This window comes from Myotis nattereri (genome assembly GCF_964212035.1).
Source record: "Myotis nattereri genome assembly, chromosome: 4".
Taxonomy (NCBI): domain Eukaryota; kingdom Metazoa; phylum Chordata; class Mammalia; order Chiroptera; family Vespertilionidae; genus Myotis; species Myotis nattereri.
This window is the reverse complement of record NC_138079.1, coordinates 53,591,143-53,610,981: the sequence shown is the minus strand read 5'-3', so window position 1 is coordinate 53,610,981 and position 19,839 is coordinate 53,591,143. Positions and strand designations below refer to the sequence as shown.

The window sequence follows — 19,839 nt, the reverse complement described above, 5'->3', positions numbered from 1 at the left end:
CTTAATATATGTTATAAAATCCAAATAAATTTAAGATGAGTCTGACTTATAACAAAATAATACATTTTTAAATTAATTATATATAAATACAATAGGAAAACTCATCCACTGGAGGGAGTATACCATAAGAAACATATTTTAGAAAACAGTTGGGTATTGCTGAGTACAACTGAACATGCAGTCCTTATTCCCAACATAGGAATTCTACTCCTAGGAATATATCTATATTTATATATCTATATAAGCTATAGAAACTCTTAAACATGTACACACCAAGAGTCATGGAAGAAAATGTTCATACTGCTCATGGCAGAAATGTTTATAATTGCAAAGATCAACCAATTAATCAAACACCAACAAAAACAAATCCAGCAAAAAAGCAAGTCACAGAAAACTATAAATAACATAAACTTTAGATTAAAAACTGTACACAAATGCTTTATAAAAACTTTTGTACATATAATTAAAAATAATTTCATAAATAACATATATAGCAAATTTAGAAAACAGCTGTAAAATAGAAATTATTTTTAATTTGAAAGATCTTACCTGATTTCTGTATATGTGCCTTCCTAAGGCATTTCTTGTTTTAATAAATTTCAAATCTTTATTGGACTCTCTGAATTTTTCCTTTTTGTGATGTTCAGTGAAAACAGAACTAACATTAACATCTTCATCATGCATTTTTTTCTGCATATTTATAAAAATATTTTAGTTACTGTTGATTAACCATGACCTCAAAAAACCAAAGCAAGTCACAACTGAAAAACCCACTCAAAAAGATAGGTTTTGGTGTCATCACCCTCCAGGGAGCATGTCCACCATGACTTCCCTCTCAGGCTTACCTTATACTCTAAGGGTCCCCATGAGACTTACTGCAACGAGGGGAGCAATAAGCAGCAGCAGCTTGACCCCAGCTGACACCCCGAACCTGTCTCCAAGGCCCCCTTTTCTCTGACTTTTCCATGCACCAAAGCAGCCCTGACCAGCCTCATTTTTTTCCTATAACATTTCTAGTGAACCAAAGCAGCCCTGCCTAGGCTCTCTCCTATTGATTCTTCTATCCCAAGACCTTCCTTGTTTCATTATCCCCAGCTTTAATAAACATGCTCTCAAAATAAAACAATTTAAAAAGGTTTTGTAAAATATACATATGAGATTAAAGAGCCTTGTGAATTATATTACATCATATTTATACTAAGATAAAGCAGAAAAATATAGGTTTTTAGTTTATAAAGGCTTACATTGTGTTTATATACACATTTAATTAGGTACTTGCATTTTACTAACTTAATCTTTCTGGGAATTGCTGCACTTTTTTCCTATTTGTCAGTCAAAACTGAATATGGTTATCTTCATTATTTTATTTTTCCAAATGTTTGTAAAAATAATTTAGGCTGTAGATCGAATAGAATCTTGCCATTATTAGGCATATAAAATGAAACATCTCAAAAAATCATATTAAAGAACATAGGTATAATAACATTAAACAGAATAAGGTGTATCACAAACTATATTTTTATTTTATTTTATTAAGACATTATTTTAGCCCTGGCTTGCATTGCTCAGTGGTTGAACGTGGACCTAGGTGGTCATGGTTTGATTCCCCATCAGGGTAACTTGCCTGAGTTGAGGGCTCGGTACCCAGTAGGAGGCGTGCAGGAGGCAGCCGATCGATGTTTCTATCTCTATCGCTCTCCCTTCCTCCCTCTAAAATCAATAAAAAACCATATTTTTAAAAAGCCTCAAAAAGTCTCTTATTAGGACAATAGAGGCACGGTGCACAAAAATTTGTGCACTCGGGGGGGGGGGGGGGTTCCTCAGCCCGGCCTGTGCCATATCGCAGTCTGGGACCCCTCGGGAGATAATGACCTGCTGGCTTAGGCCTGCTCCCGGGTGGCAGAGGGCAGGCCCAATCCCTAGGTGCAGTCCCTGGTCGGGCTCAGAGCAGGGCCGATTGGGGAGTTGGGGCGCCTTCCCCTCTCATGCACAGAGCAGGGCAGATTGGGAGGTTGCGATGCCACCCTCAGTCATGCTCAGGGTAGAGCCGATTGGGGGGCTGGAGCACCGCCCACTGTCACACTAAAGGCAGGGTCGATGGGGAGGTTATGGCACCACCCTCTGTCACGCACAGAGCAGGGCCCATCAGGGGGGTTGGGGCTCCATACCCTGTCAAGCACAGAGCAGGGTCAATCAAGGGGTTGGGGAGCTCCCCCCTGTCATGAACAGAGCAGGGCCGATCAGGGGGTTGAGGAGCTCCCCCCTGTCACTCACAGAGTAGGGCCAATAGGGGAGTTGGGGCACCGCCCCGTCACACTCAGGGCAGGGCGGATCAGGGGATTGGGGCGCCGCCCTCTATCACCCACAGACCAGGGCTGATCAGGGGGTTGGGGCACCCCCACTCTCACACTCAGGGCAGAGCCGATGGGGAGGTTATGGCTCTACCCCATCACACACAGAGCAGGACCAGTGGGGGGGGGGGGGTTGGGGCAACACACCCTGTCACACACAGAGCAGCAGGGCGATCAGGGGGTTGGGGAGCTCTCCCATATCAGGCACAGAGCAGGGCTGATCAGGGGGTTGGAGTGCCTTCCCCTGTCACGAACAGAGCAGGGCCGATAGGGAGGTTGTGGCCCCGCCCCCTGTCACACACAGAGCCGCAGGGCAATCAGGGGGTTTGGGCGCTGCCCCGTCACGCTAATCCCGGTGCCAGGAGGCCTCGTGGCTCCGCTGATCCTGGTGCTGGGAGGCATATTACTCTTTTACTATATAGGATAGAGACCTGGTGCATGGGTGGGGCTGGCTGGTTTGCCCTGAAGGGTGTCCTGGATCAGGGTGGGGGTCCCCACTGGGGTGCCTGGCCAGCCTGGGTGAGGGGATGGTGGCTGTTTGCAGCTGGTCAACACACCCTTCAGGGTGGGGGTCCCCACTGGGGTGCCTGGCCAGTCTGGGTGAGGGGCTGAGGGCTGTTTTCAGGCCGACCGAAGCTCCCAACTGCTCCTTTTTTTCTTTTTTCTTTTTTCTTCTGGGCCAGCTTTAGCTCTGGCTCCAGCTCTGAGGCTTCTGCTGCTGAAAGAAGGTATCTGGTTTGTTTCGGTTCTACAATCGAAACAATGTATAACTCCAGCTCTAAGATCACGGCCTTGCTGAAAATAGGTTTCTGGGGTTTTGTTTAGCTTCTATATTTGTTACAATGTTTCTTAAACTTCAGGTTCAGAGGCCGGCAAAGCAGGCGGGAGAATGTTGGTTTCCTCTGTCACTGAAGCAAGCAAGCCTCATGTTAGTTTCAAGCTGCCCGGCTGCCGGCTGCCATCTTGGCTGGCAGTTAATTTGCATATCTCGCTGATTAGCCAATGGGAAGGGTAGCTGTCGTACACCAATTACCATGTTTCTCTTTTATTAGATAGGATGTACATGTAGTTAATCACAGAAAGTAGCTGTCTTCTAAGTCACATGAATATCAATTATACTTTGGAAAAGCCATAAAAAATTGCAAGAACATTTTAAACTCTTAGAAAGTTTTACCTAATTCCTCCATATATAGTTTTGTAAGGTATTATTCATTTATGAAGTTTCAAATTTTTCCTAGAATTCTCTTTATAAAATTTTGAAGAGGTGCAATAAAAATAATTTTTCATTTTTTTCCTAGTCACATTTTAAAACATTTTAGTTTAGACTAATAATAATTACTAGGCTAATTAATGATTTGGCAAATCAACTAAAGAGTCTGTTTTATAAAACAGTATGAAATTGAACTAATCATGCCTTTTTTTGGTTGTTGCTATTTGAAAATTTGAGACATATGTTTATATCTATCTAAATATATATATTATCTAAATACACACACACACACACACACATATATATTAGAGGCCCGGTGCACAAGATTCGTGCACTGGGGGTGGCGGGGGGAGGTCCCTCAGCTCAGCCTGCGCCCTTGCATAGTCCAGAACCCCTCGGGGGATGTCCGCCTGCTGGACGGACATTCCCCGGGTATCAGGCCTAAGTCGGCAGTCAGACATCCCGCTCGCAGTCCAGGGCTCTCGCAGTCCAGGACCCCTTACTCCTTACCGCCCACCTGCAGCGGAGGCGGGAGAGGATCCCGCCACTGCCGCTTTGCTAGCACGGCTTCTGGCTGAACGATGCTCCCCTTGTGGGCGTTCACTGACCACCAGAGGGAAGCTCCTGCATTGAGTGTCTGCCCCCTGGTGGTCAGTGCGCATCATAGCAACTAGTCCTTGTGCTGTTCAGTGTATTTGCATATTACACTTTTATTATATAGGACTAGAGGCCTGGTGCACAAAAATTTGTGCACTGGCGGGGTAAGGGGGGTTAGGGGGGTGTCCCTCAGCCCCACTTGTGCCCTCTCACCGTCTGGGACCCCTTGGGTGATAACCACCTGCTGGCTTAGGCCTGCTCCCCAGGTGGCAGATGGCAAGCTCGATCCCTCGGTTCCTGCACCGCCTCCCCGGGTCATGCACACAGCAGGGCCGATCCGGGGGTTGGGGTGCTGTCCCAGGTCGGGTTGCACACGGGACACCCGGGTGGGCCGGCAGATCGCTGCTGCCCCACACGGCCACCCTGGGTTGGGTCGCACACGAATGCCCGCCGCCCCGGGTCGCAGATAGCAGGCCTGGATGGTGGCAGGGCAGGCGGGATGGCGCTGTCCCACCTTGCCTGCAGTATGAAAATTAGCTGCCATCTTTGTTGGCAGTTAATTTGCATATCATGCTGATTAGCCAATGGGAGGCATAGCAAAAGTATGGTCAATTACCATGTTTGCAATTATTAGATAGGATATGCTGTCCTATACATATATGTGTGTGCATATTATATATAAATATATATATATGCTGTCTTAAGGTTCATTTTCTTTGCTTTAAGTTCCAAGTCCTTCCTATTTTTTGTTTTCTATTTTAACCAAAATAGAATTCATTTGTGTCATTTAAAAAATTTTGTTCTATATGCAGTAACATACTTGAATTTAGACAATAAATTATGAACATATATATTGCTGACAAAAATCCTTTATGAGACACGTTATATTAAACATAGAGAGAAGTTCTAAGTAATTACCATGTGTTGAGATTACACTATGTATTAGTAACTATGTCTCTATATACATATAGGCATTATTTCAATTAGAATCTCAAAACAGACATAAGGTAATATCTTAATATGCTCAAATCATAGACTTTAAAACACTGGGTTCAAATACCAAATGTGATTCTAATACCCATGTTATTTCTACCACATATTACCTCTCAAACAATTTTATAGGATCCAGAAATGTACATTATTTTAACCAATAAAGTTTTACCTGGATTCTACATATAGTCTCTCTGAAGGAATCATTCATTTTAAGAAAATCCACATCTTTCCTGAAATCTTTGTTTTTTTCTTGATTGCTATGTTTAGTACAAACAAAATTGGTTTGGGAATCTTCATCATTTTGAATTTCTTTCTGTATGTATGTAAAAATGGTTTAGGCAATCAATTAAGTATAATTTCAATGTAACTGTACTTCTTATGGTATTCAACATTATCTATAATTGCAAAATACTTTGACAGACAAACAAGTAGATAAAATGCTCTCTCCCAAATTAAAGATTATTAAACCCTAGTGAATTCTTTCAGGGAAATAGCATTACAACAAAGGTTGTGAATAATAAAATGATTTCTGTGTATTTCAACAAAAGCTAGTGCCTTGTTGCTCTAGTAGCAATGCTTTTTACAACTAATCATTGACAAAACTATTTTATCTAGTCTCTGTTCAAATCTACATCAAAATTTTTCAGATTATAGATTACATCTCAAAGTATTTTTCAGTTTTTTACTGATAAGACTTCTCATTTGCAAGAATATCACAGAGAGGAAAAGAGGCTGAGTAATGGCTGAATTCACAGCTCTGATTTTATCTGAATAGCAATAAACAATTAACTTCACCCAACTCTATTTCAAACATATTTCTCTTGCCAAGAAATCCAAACTGATTCACAAACCACCTACCACTAATTTAAAAAATACTTGCATATACATAATTCTGTTAGTAGAATAAAAAGTTGGAAGTAAAGATGAGTGCATGACAATTCCCAAAATGTATTTATGAAAAGGCATTCAGAGATTCACTATCTTTACACAAAGAGTATAGAAAACCACTGTCCTCCTAGGGAATAATTATGATATAAGCCAAAGTGTGGTAAGGCTTATGGTGTGATCTTTGGTTCCCTTTCACATGTACAAAGCTTCCTATGTGGACACGAGGACCCTTTAGCAGGCTACAATCCTGCAGAGAATGATACCCGAGAGTAGCTGACAAAATTTGTTCAATTATTCAGACAAGTGAAATAAAAACTAAGAAAAATGAAAACATTTATTCCTTCCAATTCCTAGCATGAAGAAAATAATTACTCTGAATGTACAAAGAACAATTTCTGTTGTGGACAACTTGAAGTGAAATCAAAGTTGTAGACAAAAAGCTTGACATCAAAATGGAATTAACTATTTTCTCCACAGAAGTGATCATAGAATGCCTTTCTTATTTGGACTGAATAATAATGAACTCCTAGCTATCTATGCCAGAACTTATAAAACAATATATTCTAAAATCAAAAATAGAGATTATTTACTTTTTTTAGTTGATAAACTATTGCTTCCCTCCGAATTTGAATCTGAATGTTTTCAGATTACTGCAAAGACGACTGTGGGTAAAACATACTACAAATTACACTTTAATCATTTCTTTCCATGGAAAATAAAAATTCAGATACTTTTACTAATCTATGTAGTTAAGAATGACTTTCATTCTGTTGAAAGTTAATTCTACCTTTAAACTGTTCAGACAGATAAATCAGGATGCTTCTGGCTGCAACAGAAAACCTACTCAAACTAATAAATATGGAAATGTACTGCCTCACAGAATGGCAATGTGGTCTTAGCACTAAGGTTTCAGGGTTGGTTAATCCAGCAACTCAAGTATCTCACAAGGGTCCAGATTCTGTCTCTATACTTCTCTATCTATACAGTTAGTTTTACCCCAAGGCTACTTTTCCTCATAATCAAAGAATGACTGCTAGTGGTAACATTTAGGTTACATTTTCCCATCTTCATATCTTGTAGGAGCAGGCTGCCAGTGGCTCTTTTCAGAATGAAGAATAAACTCCCAGAAACTCTTCTATACCTCTTTTCATGTTCCATGGATCAGAACTGGTTCAAATGGACATTCCTAATCCAATCACTTTCAAGGGCAATAAAATTGTTTATAGTTCAAACAGGTCTATCCCTTGAGCTAAAGTAAAATTTCCACTCTACAATGCTGCTATTCAGTAAGGAAAAGATTTATAATAATAAAAGCGTAATATGCTAATTAGACTGGACGTCCTTCCGGACGAAGCCGGGGTTGCAGCTGTAGGATCGAGGCAGATGCAGCGGCTGCGAGGGAGGGATGCAGGCAGCTGCCGCAGCTTCGAAGGCCTACTCTTGCCCGAATTCCATGCATCGAGCCTGTAGTAATTATCCTATCTAATAAAAGAGAAACATGGTAATTGGCGTACGACAGCTACCCTTCCCATTGGCTAATCAGCGAGACATGCAAATTAACTGCCAGCCAAGATGGCGGCCGGCAGCCAGGCAGCTTGAAACTAACATGAGGCTTGCTTGCTTCAGTACGGAGGACTCCAACGTTCCCCACCTGCCTTGCTGGCCTCTGAGCTTGCAGTTTAAGAAACACTGTAACAAATATAGAAGCTAAACAAAACCCCAGAAACCTGCTTTCAGCGAGCCGTGATCTCAGAGCTGGAGTTATACATTGTTTCGATTGTAGAACCCAAACAAATCAGATACCTCCTTTCAGCAGCAGAGGCCTCAGAGCTGGAGCCAGAGCTAAAGCTGGCACAGAATAAAAAAAGAAAAGAAAAAAAGGAGCAGTTGGGAGCTTCAGTCGGCCTGAAAACAGCCCTCAGCCCCTCACCCAGACTGGCCAGGCACCCCAGTGGGGTCCCCGACCCTAAAGGTTGTTTGAACAGCTGCAAACAGCCATCATCCCCTCACCCAGGCTGGCCAGGCACCCCAGTGGGGACCCCCACCCTGATCCAGGACACCCTTCAGGGCAAACCAGCCAGCCCCCACCCATGCACCAGGCCTCTATTCTATATAGTAAAAAGGTAATATGCCTCCCAGCAGCGGGATCAGCGGAGCCGAGAGGCCTCCCAGCACCGGGATCAGTGTGACAGGGGGCAGCGCCCAAACCCCCTGATCGCCCTGCGGCTCTGTGTGTGACAGGGGGCAGGGTCACAACCTCCCTATCGGCCCTGTTCTGTTCGTGACAGGGGAAGGCGCCCCAACCCCCTGATCAGCTCTGTTCTGTGCCTGATAGGGGAGAGCTACCCAACCCCCTGATCGGCCCTGCTCTGTGTGACAGGGTGCAGTGCCCCAACTCCCCTATCGGCCCTACTCTGTGAGTGACAGGGGGAGCTCCCCAACCCCCTGATCGGCCCTGCTCTGAGCGTGACAGGCGGGAGCTCCCCAACCCCCTGATGGGCCCTGCTCTGTGCATGACAGGGGGGAGCTCCCCAACCCCCTGATCGACCCTGCTCTGTGCATGACAGGGGGTAGGCTCCCCAACCCCCTGATCGGCCCTGCTCTGTGCGTGACAGGGTACGGAGCCCCAACCCCCCTGATCGGCCCTGCTCTGTGCGTGACAGGGGGGAGCTCCCCAATCCCCTGATCGGCCCTGCTCTGTGCGTGACAGGATACGGAGCCCCAACCCCCCTGATCGGCCCTGCTCTGTGAGTGACAGTGGGCAGCGCCCCAACCCCCTGATTGGCCCTGCTCTGTGGGTGACGGCGTGGCGCCGCAACCTCCCCATCGACCCTGCCTTGAGTGTGACAGGGGGCGGTGCCCCAACCCCCCATTCAGCCCTACCCTGAGCGTGACTGAGGGTGGCATCGCAACCTCCCGATCCGCCCTGCTCTGTGCATGACAGGGCGGTGCCACAACTCCCCAATTGGCCCTGCTCTGAGCCCGACCAGGGGCTGCACCTAGGGATTGGGCCTGCCCTCTGCCACCCGGGAGTGGGCCTAAGCCAGCAGGTCGTTATCTCCTGAGGGGTCCCCGACTGTGAGAGGGCACAAGTGGGGCTGAGGGACAGCCCCTGCCAGTGCACAAATTTTTGTGCACTGGGCCTGTAGTATATATATAAAAGGATAAGTGTCTATCTGTCTGACCAGTAGTTATGACACGCACTGACCACCAGGGAGCAGACAATCAACGCAGGAGCTGCCATGATGTGCACTGGCCATTTAGAAATAAACGGCACCACAGACCTGGCGCTGACAAATCAACACTTGGCTTCCCCCAAGTGGGACACAGGCCCCGATACCACCCCGGAGCGACACCCCACCAAATCGCAGCCAATGCTGCCAAGACCCCATGGCCCATAGCCCAGCCCAGCTTGGAAACAGTCGTGGTGGGCTCCAAATAATGATGTCAAGTAGCAACACCCGGCTTCCTCTCCCTAGCGACTAGCATCCTTAGAGTTTCTTCAGCCCAGGAACATGACTTGCTTTATAGCCAGGTGCAAACATTTTATACTTTAACCAAATATCTGTGAAGCATTTTCCCATGCCTCATCTCAATTGATCCTCACAGAAGTCCTGGAGTAGGTAGATAGGAGACTTGGTAGAATCCTATTTTCTTTTCATTAGCCAGAAAACGAGATTTAGAAAGTTTAGAAACTTGACCTGACTGAAAAGAAGAAATGGTGGAACTTGAGAACGACTTTAGGTTTTCTCACTGTGCAGAATATAGTCAAACACTGCTACAGTTAAATATTTTACCCTTTGTTCTCCCTGCGTGATCTACAATAATAATCTGCTTCATGTTGATATTTACTACTGTGTTGGTGACAATTACCTGAATGAAATTTGGCGTGCTTCACTGGGCTGGAAAAAGTTTAGCTAAATCAGAAAGCAGGTCTAATTAAGCAAGTTTCTTCTATGTATATATATATAAAAGGCTAAGTTGACTTGCGCATACACAGTACATATAAAGCTCTTGCTGGCGCCAATTGCACACATGTGTTTCAATCTGTCATTGTCGATTGTGAATTTGGTTGACACTATTATATTATAGAGAAAGGGCAAACAGTGATAATAAAATATTTCTTCTAATTAATTTCCTTTCAATGTGCATGAATCCATGCACCAGGACACTAGTATTAGTATAAAAAGAGAAACATAGATTGCTTGAAGAGGTCTTTGAAATAAAATCAATAAAACTTGGTAATAGACAACTGGGAAATAAGGAAAAAGAAGGTTTTAGGGTGATTCCCAGATGTCTAACATAAATTATTGAACACTTAGGGTACCTATTGAGATGAGAAACACTGGAGGAGGAGCCAGTTCTTCTTGGAATATCAAGGTTCAGTTTTTAGACATATAAGGTTTCTCTTCTATCTTAAGTGACCCCTCTTTAAGATTCTTCTTCGTTTAATTCCAGAGGGTTTCTTCCATTTGAACTACTTAAGGAGTAGTATTTGTACAGGAAGAGGGAGTTAGAAGAATAGAACAGAAAAATATTTCTAAATCCTTAGAAGTAGCTCCCTTTTTTTCCAAATGGTACAAAATAACCCCAAAATTCTCATATGATACTATAGTCCACTGTTATTTTATTTATACCTACATTAAAACCCTTAAAGTTATTTTGTAGTAAATATCACTAAAGCACTTGAAAACAAACGTAGAAACTCAAAATAAGACAATTTTAAATTTAATAAGCAAGTTTCTGTTGAAATTATCAAAAGTATTCTTGAATACTTAAATAACTGAGAGCAACTGCCTTAAAATATGTCATTTTAATTACCTTTCATTATATTTTCAAAATTCAGAACATAATTTTACTATGTATCACTGTATCATTATTTTATTTAAAAAAACATTTGAAAATGTCTATTATTTATTTTACTTACCTCTAACAGAAAATCCCCTAGATACTGAATTGGATAAAATGGACCCTTAAAGTTATCTTTTTCTTGCTCAGCCTTGATTCTTGCATTACTGGCAATTACATGAGTTATTCCAGTGGGTGAACTTTTTGGTAAAATAACATTTGCTTTTCCAGCCTCCAAAACTCTAAATAAAAATGTAAACAGTTTAGAAAGTATTTTTTAAATAAATATATTCAGTCAAATTATCTAAATCAATAACTTCCTTAGAGTAGTGGTGCAATTTCTGAAAGGAGTTATATTCTTTTGGGGTATATGAGTGCCATGAAGGATAATTATTGCAATGATTATAAGTTGCTCAAGCAAATGTTTAAGAAATTGGGCTATTCATTCTACTTATCAATTTCTTGATATGGGAGAAATTAAAAGCCAAGAATAGTAAATTCACTTCTTAAAGAAAAGTTACCTTAATAAGCCAAAGAAATAATGAAAGAAGTCTAAGGAACGAGCTACTTCAGAAGGCAACATACCTCCAAGGAAATCATTCTGAACCATACACACACACACACACACACACACACACACACACACACACACAAATGGAACTAGTTGCCAACCTTCTTCTAATAATTAGGTTTTGAAAAAGGTAAACATTAATCTATATTAAGAAATACTTTACATTTAGATTCAGAAGACACACATACAGACATGCATATCCCAAAATCAAGAAAGTTCTGATTCTGGTTAAGAATTTAGAAAGCTACAAGAGAACACTGCTACCACCTAACAATGAGAAAAAGCCAAATAAGCTACAAAAATTATAATTTTTCCTGAACCTGTCTGAGAACTAAGGAAACAAGCCAATCAAGAAACTAAATTTCCATAGATTAATAAGCAGGTTTGTGAAGAGACCGGACACCCAAACTATTTCACTTTGCCAGAGCGCAGGAGAGAAGTTATTAACATAAAAACTGGTAAGAATCAAGAAATTTTTAAAAATTTAAGGCCAAGTGAAGGTAGCATGGCAGTTTAGTATAACTAGGAGTCCCTAGCCCTCTTACTTGCAAACCTCTTTGCCACAGACCTCTATTAAGTATTTGTGGAAGAGTGTTGGAGCAGGTAACAAAGGAAGCCCCTATTGGTAGCACAGATGGGCCATCTGGGTATGGCTGCCACCAAGTAATAGACATAAAACCAGATCCACTTCCCTGGATCCTTCTCTCATATAAGCAAAAGCCTTAAGCTATTTGGGTAAGGTAAGAAAGTTTTCTATCTTCAGAATTCAGGAAAGGTGCACTGCTTGTGTTGGAAGAGGAAATAAAACCCACCTGCCTCTGTGGAGGGATAGGAAAACCTGCTGTGCACCCCAAAACAGATTCACTGTTTCTGTTTGAGGGATAGAAGCAAAAGCCATCTGTCCCTGGAAGAGGGGCAGGAATGCCACTAGGGTTTAGGATCCTGCACCAATACAAACTAGAGATCTAATACTGGGTAATGGTTAAAAATTCTTTCTTGCCAAAGGCCCTGCCCATAGGTAGCAGGCAAGAATATGGCTACCTGGGGGACCAAGACACAAACACTGAGAAAGTACCAACCAGGAACTAAGAACACAAAGAATGCTTAAGAAGAGAGCTATCCAGCAGAACTGACAATCCACACTTCCTTAACCCCACCCCATAAATGAGCAACAAAGCCGGAGACAAACAGTATGGAGAGAGAGTCCTTTCAGGGGTCCTTTTAAGATTCGTTCAGTAGTACAGGCACTACCAAAAGCTCAGAGTGAAGAAAACTAATTAAAATCTTTCTAGAACCCCAGGCTCCACACTAAGCCCAAAGAAACTGTAGCCCATTGCAGCAGTAAATTGAAATAATGCATTGAGGGTGACTATAGCATTAACAAAACAAGCTCAACCACCCCTAACCAACTCGATCACCCCTACTAACTGTCTTATAAAAGAGGTAGAATATGTTTTTGAATATAAATATTATTTACCTCTTTTGTATGTGATGTCTATGCATACAATAAAAAAATACAAGACATACACGAAAAGCAAGGGGGGGGGGATTACTGTCAAGAGATAAAGGAATAAATAGTAGAAAGATGATCCAGATGATGAAATTGTCAGAAAGTGACTTTAAAATAACTTTGGCTGACATGGTAAAGGATATAGGAAAAAGGTGAACAATCTACATGAAGAGATTGAAGAGATAGGGAATTTAGGAGAATATTTAAAAAATGGTAGAAATGAAAGATACTATATCGAACAGACAATCAAACCTCAGAGGGAAGGGGGGGGGGGACACGGCGGGGGAAGAGGGGGGAAGGGCGTGAAAGATCAACCAAAGGACTTGTATACATGCTATAAGCAGAACTCATGGACATAAACACCAAGAGGGTGAGGGCATGTGCTGGGGGGATGGGAACGACTGGGAGGGGTCAATGGGGGGGGAAAGGAGACATATGTAATACTTTAAACAATAAAGAATTTTTTAAAAAAGATACTATATCAAAGAAGGCGGCTTATTAACAGACTGCCCATAACTGAGGAAGGAATATCTGAACTTGATGATAGGGCAACCGAAATTATATAACTGAAACACAAAAATTAAAAAAACAAACAAAAAAAAACAACAAAGCATGCAAAAAATGTGGGATAGAACCACTTGGTCCAAAATATAGAGATAGCACTCCAGAAGGAAAAAAACACAATAGAGTAAATATTTAAAAGATAATTGCCAAGAATTTTCCATAATTAGTATGACACACTACAAAAAACAAAAACCTGAATGTGTTCAGGAAGCTCAGAGAACCCCAAGCAAATAACAAACACAGATAACAAATAACAAATAAACGCACACACACACACCTGGACACGTAATCAAAACATTAAAGAGCAAAGGACATATTGTTTTTTAAATTTTAATTTCCAATTGTTCATTACTAGCATATAAAAACACAATTTTTATATAGTGAATTATCCTGTGACCTTGCTAAATTCACTAATACAATAACTTTTTTTCAATAAATTATGTAGTATATGGCCATGACTTTCAGGATAAAAGCAATTATTTCACATTTTTTCTTTACAACTCTAGGTTCTTATTTATTTTCTTCGCCTTATTGCACTGGCTAATACCTCTAGTAAAATGCTGAATAGAAGTGGTCACAGTAAGCATGCTTTGTCTTGTTCCCAATTATGGAAGAAAAATATCCATGATTTTAAGTTTAGATTTTGTCATACATATCATTTACCAGGTTGAGGTTATAAAATTCTTAACAAAATATTTGCAAATAGAATCAGCAAGTATTAAAAATGAATAATACACCATGATAAAGTAGAATTTATCTCAGGAGTATCAGTTTGGCTTAACATTTAAAAATTGACAAAATAATTTAGCATATTATCAGAATAAAAGACAAAAGCCAATTGTCTCAATAGATATATAAAATTTTCAAAAAAGTACATTTATAATAGCATCCTAAAACAATAAGTACCTAGGGTTAAATTTAACATAATATGTGCTAAACTTATGCAATGAAAACTATAAAACATTAATGTCAGAAATTAAAAAATGATTTTAAAGAAAGAAATTTAAAAATACTTGAAGGAATATACAATTTGTTGAGAGAACAACTCAATATTGTTAAGATCTCAATTCTCTCCAATTTGATCTTAACTTCAATCCCAATCACAATCACAGCTTGTATTTTTGTACAAATTGATTCTAAAATGTGTATGGAAATATAAAAGATCCACATCACCAAAACAAATTTGAAAAAGAGAATACTGGAGGATTCATACTACCTGATTTAAAGACTCATTATAAAGCTACAGTAATTAAAACAGTGTGCTGTTAATATAGGTAAAGACAGTTATCAATGGAACAGAATAAGAAGTCCAGAAATAGACCACAAAAATACGGTCAACTGATTTTCAACAACGCCAAGGTAACTGCAAAGTAACTGAACCCTCATACGATGCTAATGAGTTTGTAAAATGGTACAACTACTTTAGAAAATGGTTTGGCATTTTCATATAACGTTAAGTGCACAATGGCCATTTGAGCCAGCAATTTCATTCCTAGGTATTTACCCAAGAGGAATGAAGACTCGTCTACCTGAAGACTTGTACTCAATGTTCATTGCAGCTTTAATCACATTAGAAAACAAACAAACAAAAAATGCCACAAAAGTCCATCAGTGGTTGAATAAATAAATGGGTTGTGATATATCCACAGAGAATACCACTCAGCAACAAAAAATAAAGTGCTGATTCACACAAAGTACATAAATCTCAAAATCAAATGCGTATATACAATATGATCCTATTTACATAAATCACTAAAGGAAAATAACAAATCTAATCTACAGTGACAAAAGAAACCACTGGTTATCTGGTATTGGTGGAACAGAATTAAATGTACAAGGACACAACAAAATGTTGTAATGTTAATGTTACAGATCAGAATGTAGTGGGTTAACATAGATGTATAACTTTGCCCAAACTCATCAAAATGAACACTTAAAATGTGTGGATGTTACTATCTATAAATTACACTTCAGTAAAGGTGACAAAAAAAGTCTTTCCAACTCCCCTCCACCAAAAGTCATGGCAATCTTATAATTAGTTTACCCAATAAGAAGCCTTTTAAAAAAATGATATAAAAGATTAAAAAAAATGAAATGATAGAAACAGTATTAACCATGAAAAATGCACTACATAAACCCAGAACAAAGCCTCTGTGATAACATAGTATTTCATCTGCAAAAATTAAAAACTGCTTTAAAACTTAAAAAATTTGTTTGACTCACAGAAAAAATGACATGGAAAGTAAAATAAAGACCACAAAAATAATTTAAAGTAATACTATAAAATACATTTTGTTCCATTAGATAGATATACTTAAATGTTAGAATGGCTTAAATAGGAAATCAAAGAGTAAACCACATGGCTCATTTAAACTAAACTAATAATAGCAAAGAAATAGAGAAAGGTATTCAAGCAAACCAAAACTGTTTTCTCATTAATTGCTTTAGCTTTCATAAGGTCTTATCTTACCTTACAAGAGAATCACTTCGCTTATCAGCTCTAACAAGGAGGACAACTTTCCATCTGTGAAAGGCTCCGGGAGCACCAGTGCGTTTCAGTTCTTCACGCCATCTTTTAGGTGCAGATTGCATTTGAGGTGAGTAATGGGAATTCTTTTCAATTTTATATCCCCATTCGTAAGTTGTTTCATCAAGCCATCTACCACTTTTGGCACTATGAATTATGTAGTCCTTAGTTAGTACCCACTTCCCTAAAAAGTAAATAAGCTGTCAATAAGAATTTTGTTCTGATAAGTGGTAAACAATAAAAACCAAATATCAAATAGAATTTAATCTTTCTGAAAACTAAAGACACAAATAAATGGAAGCATATACTGTGCTTATGGACAGAAAGAATGAGCACTGCTAAAATGTCCACACTACCCAAAGCCATCTACATTTTCAATGCAATCCCTATCAAAATAGCAATGTCATTTTACACAGAACTATAACAAGTGATCCTAAAATTTATTTGGAACCACAAAAGACCCTGAATAGACAAAGCAATTTTGAAAAAGAAAAAAAGTATATTACAAGGCTATAACAATCAAAACGGCGGGGTACTAAAGTAAAAACAGACATATAGATCAATGTAACATAAAAGAGAGCCCAGAAAGAAACCCATAGCTATAGGATAAACTAATTTATTATAAAGGAGTCAAGAATATCCATTGGGAGCCCTGACTGGTTTGGCTCAGTGAATAAAGCGTCGACCTGCGGACTGAAGGGTCCCAGGTTCGATTCCAGTCAAGGGCATGTACCTTGGTTGCAGGCACATCCCCAGGAGGGGGTGTGCAGGAGGCAGCTGATCGATGTTTCTAACTCTCTATCCCTCTCCCTTCCTCTCTGTAAAAAATCAATAAAATATATTAAAAAAAAAAAAGAATATCTATTGGGGTAAAGAGATTATCTTCAATAAATGATGCAGTCCCATTTGTTTATTTTTGTGTTTATCGTCTTTGCTTTACGAGATATATCCAAAAAAATATGCTAAGACCAATATTTTATTGCCTATGTTTTCTTCTAGGAGTTTTATGGTTCCGGGTTTTATATTTAAGTCTTTAATCCATGTTTAGTTTATTTTTGTGTATGGTGTAAAAAGTGGCCTAATTTCATTTTTTTTCATATATCCACAAAACAAAAAAGCAACTTACTAAATCAGAGAAGATATTTGTAAATGATATATTCAATAAGGGGTTAATACCCACAATATATAAAGAACTCATACAATTCAACACAATCCAATTAAAAAATGAGCTGAGGACCTGAACAGACATTTCTCCAAAATATAATGTTGTATATGAACTATAATTGGAAAAAAATTAACCTTATTCAACATGAGACTCAAACTATTTACCAACATCATCTTTGAATGATGTTGTGTTTCCTAAATTTTTTTATGAGAGGCCTATAACATGACTGAACATTGTATGTAATCTTTCCTATAATTATAATTGTTAGTAAATAAAATACAGATATAAGGCTTAATAAAATAAAATGTGGTATTACTTAAACTATAATTATTATTATTAAACCCTATTTTGGGTTAGATTTATATTCTTCCTCTTATGCTAAAACCTTTTCCCATAATGTTTATGGCATTCTTATGCTTTGTAAAACAATTTATTGAGTTGGAGAATTTTTCAGGGTACTGAAGTAAAAACCATTAGATCAGGGTATCTACAAACATCCTATAGTTGCTTTATTTGGGCATCAATGATGTTTTTAAACAGCAGGGACAATGTATGTTTTCATTTGTGGAGTTAATAATGAATCCAAGTGTTTTTATAATAAGTTACTCTAAAAATGGTAAATTCACCTGAGTTAAATACATATTTTTTTTTTGCAACCAGCAGACTATTGAGAAGCCAAATCAATCATAGAGAACTATAAAAGAAACATCAATGGTGACAAAGAGAGAATTTAAAAATCTTCGAAAAATAAAATAGCATGATCATTGCTTCATAGAATGGATGAGAGGGGAGGCAGCAGTTGAACAAAAACATTAACTATTTCCAATGATAGATCAAAGAAAAGAAACCTGGCTGACAACAGCTGAGATTTCAATAGGTATTTTTTTTTTTAATTTTGTGCCAAAACTTTCACTTAAAATACTTTTTCTTATATAAAGTATTTACATGAAAATATTTGTTGAAGGAAATATTTCTGCCTATTTAAATACATTTCTCATGTATTGCAAAGTTTTACTCAGAAAAATACAACAAAAAGTATGTCAAATATAAGTATTTTCAGAAAAATGCCAACATAAACATACCATCTTCCTAGTGACTAAGGTACTTTTTCTTTAACATGAAGATTTTTTTTTCAAAGATGGATGGAAGGCCGTTAACTTACCTGCTGCACAAGCCGCTAAAAATTTTTCACTCTTACATAGACGTTCAGCTATAAGATGTGTACAATTTTTATATTTCTGGAACAAAAAATCCACATGAAAAAAAATGTTACTAAGGTAATATTTCCTACATAACACATTCTTCTTATTCTTACACTATTATGGGGGCATTTTATCATTTTTAGGTCCGTACTTTAATTTTAGTTATTTTACATTTGGTAAGTAAAGTTTCTGTACTCACCTCACTCTTAATAAAAGTACAATCTAGTGTTAAAAGCAATTTTCCTAGAGCTTCCTTTTCTTCCATTTTAAATCCTGTCATCTGAATGATATGCTTTGGGGCACCATCTTCCATCTAACACATACACATAAAGAAGATAACATGTTAAGAGATATTATTCACCAGGTTGACTTTATTATCTTTCCTTATTTATGAGTGCTAAAAATAAATGCTGAAACCATTAGATCAGACATATAATGAATTAAACACATAAGACTTAATTATAAATACCAATATTAAAATTGCTTATGTAAATAGAAATTAGTTTTAGAAGTTAATCTTCTCAAAATGTGACCTTAAGTAAAATGAGATTTTTTTGTCTGATTTGAACACTGAAAGTTTGCATTACTTTCCACTAAGATACAAATAAATGAATGTAATTCTTCAGAAATATATACAATTACATATTAATTATGTTATATAAATATTAGCATAATATTATCTTCATTTTAAAAGCACTGTTTTTGCTAAGAGCTTGTGAAGTACACTCATTGACAATGAAACTTAATCAGTTTTTATACTGATTTTTAAAGTCTGTGGACAGGTATTAAAGAATATGTATAAGTTATTGGAGAAACTGATAAAAACTCATGGTCCCACAGCCTTTACACCAAATAATTTAGTATGGTAGGTATAAGTAAGAAGCCTGGATCCCATTCCCAATCTACATTTAACTCATTACCTACAAAATAGACCTAAAAAAACACATGGTTTTCAAATTTGTTTTGATAGGGACCTTAATCCATATTTAAATGCAGTTCACAAAGCAAGTTGTATCTGAGGTGGCACATTTATTAGACAAGAAAACGCATGTTTCCAATTATAATACAATTTTTTGTTTACATGAAGTTATAACTTAAGAAGTAGCTCCTTAGAGAAAATTTAGTTTCTTATTACTGACTAGAGGCCAGGTGCACAAATTCGTGCATGGGTGGGGTCCCTCAGGGTGGCCTGCAGAGATTGGGTCCCAGCTCGCACCCCCAGCTTGCTCCCCAAGCCTTGCAGTGCCACAGCCGTGCTGGCACCCACCTTGGCCTGGTGCTGTCCCCTCACCTGCTCCAGCATCCCATCTGTGGGGCAATCTATCGGGGCTGCCCCCCACCCCCCGGCTCCCTCAGCGCCTGGGAGCCACATGGCAGCCCCACCTCCCACCGCTGGTCACTGTCTCTGGGGTG

The 19,839-nt window shown here is 39.0% G+C and overlaps 1 protein-coding gene across 1 annotated transcript in view; it reads right to left on the bottom strand.

Moving 5' to 3' along the window:
- Positions 1-18,739, bottom strand: part of SLF1 (SMC5-SMC6 complex localization factor 1) — a gene marked incomplete at its 5' end in the record, with an annotated part of 57,903 nt that extends 39,164 nt beyond the window's left edge. Inside the window, 6 exons of the mRNA XM_081088720.1 lie at positions 550-690; positions 5,321-5,464; positions 10,967-11,129; positions 16,003-16,243; positions 18,387-18,462; positions 18,626-18,739. Of these exons, the coding sequence (XP_080944846.1) occupies positions 550-690; positions 5,321-5,464; positions 10,967-11,129; positions 16,003-16,243; positions 18,387-18,462; positions 18,626-18,739 (879 nt within the window). The remainder of the gene's footprint in view (positions 1-549; positions 691-5,320; positions 5,465-10,966; positions 11,130-16,002; positions 16,244-18,386; positions 18,463-18,625) is intronic.
- Between the last annotated feature and the right edge of the window lie 1,100 nt (positions 18,740-19,839).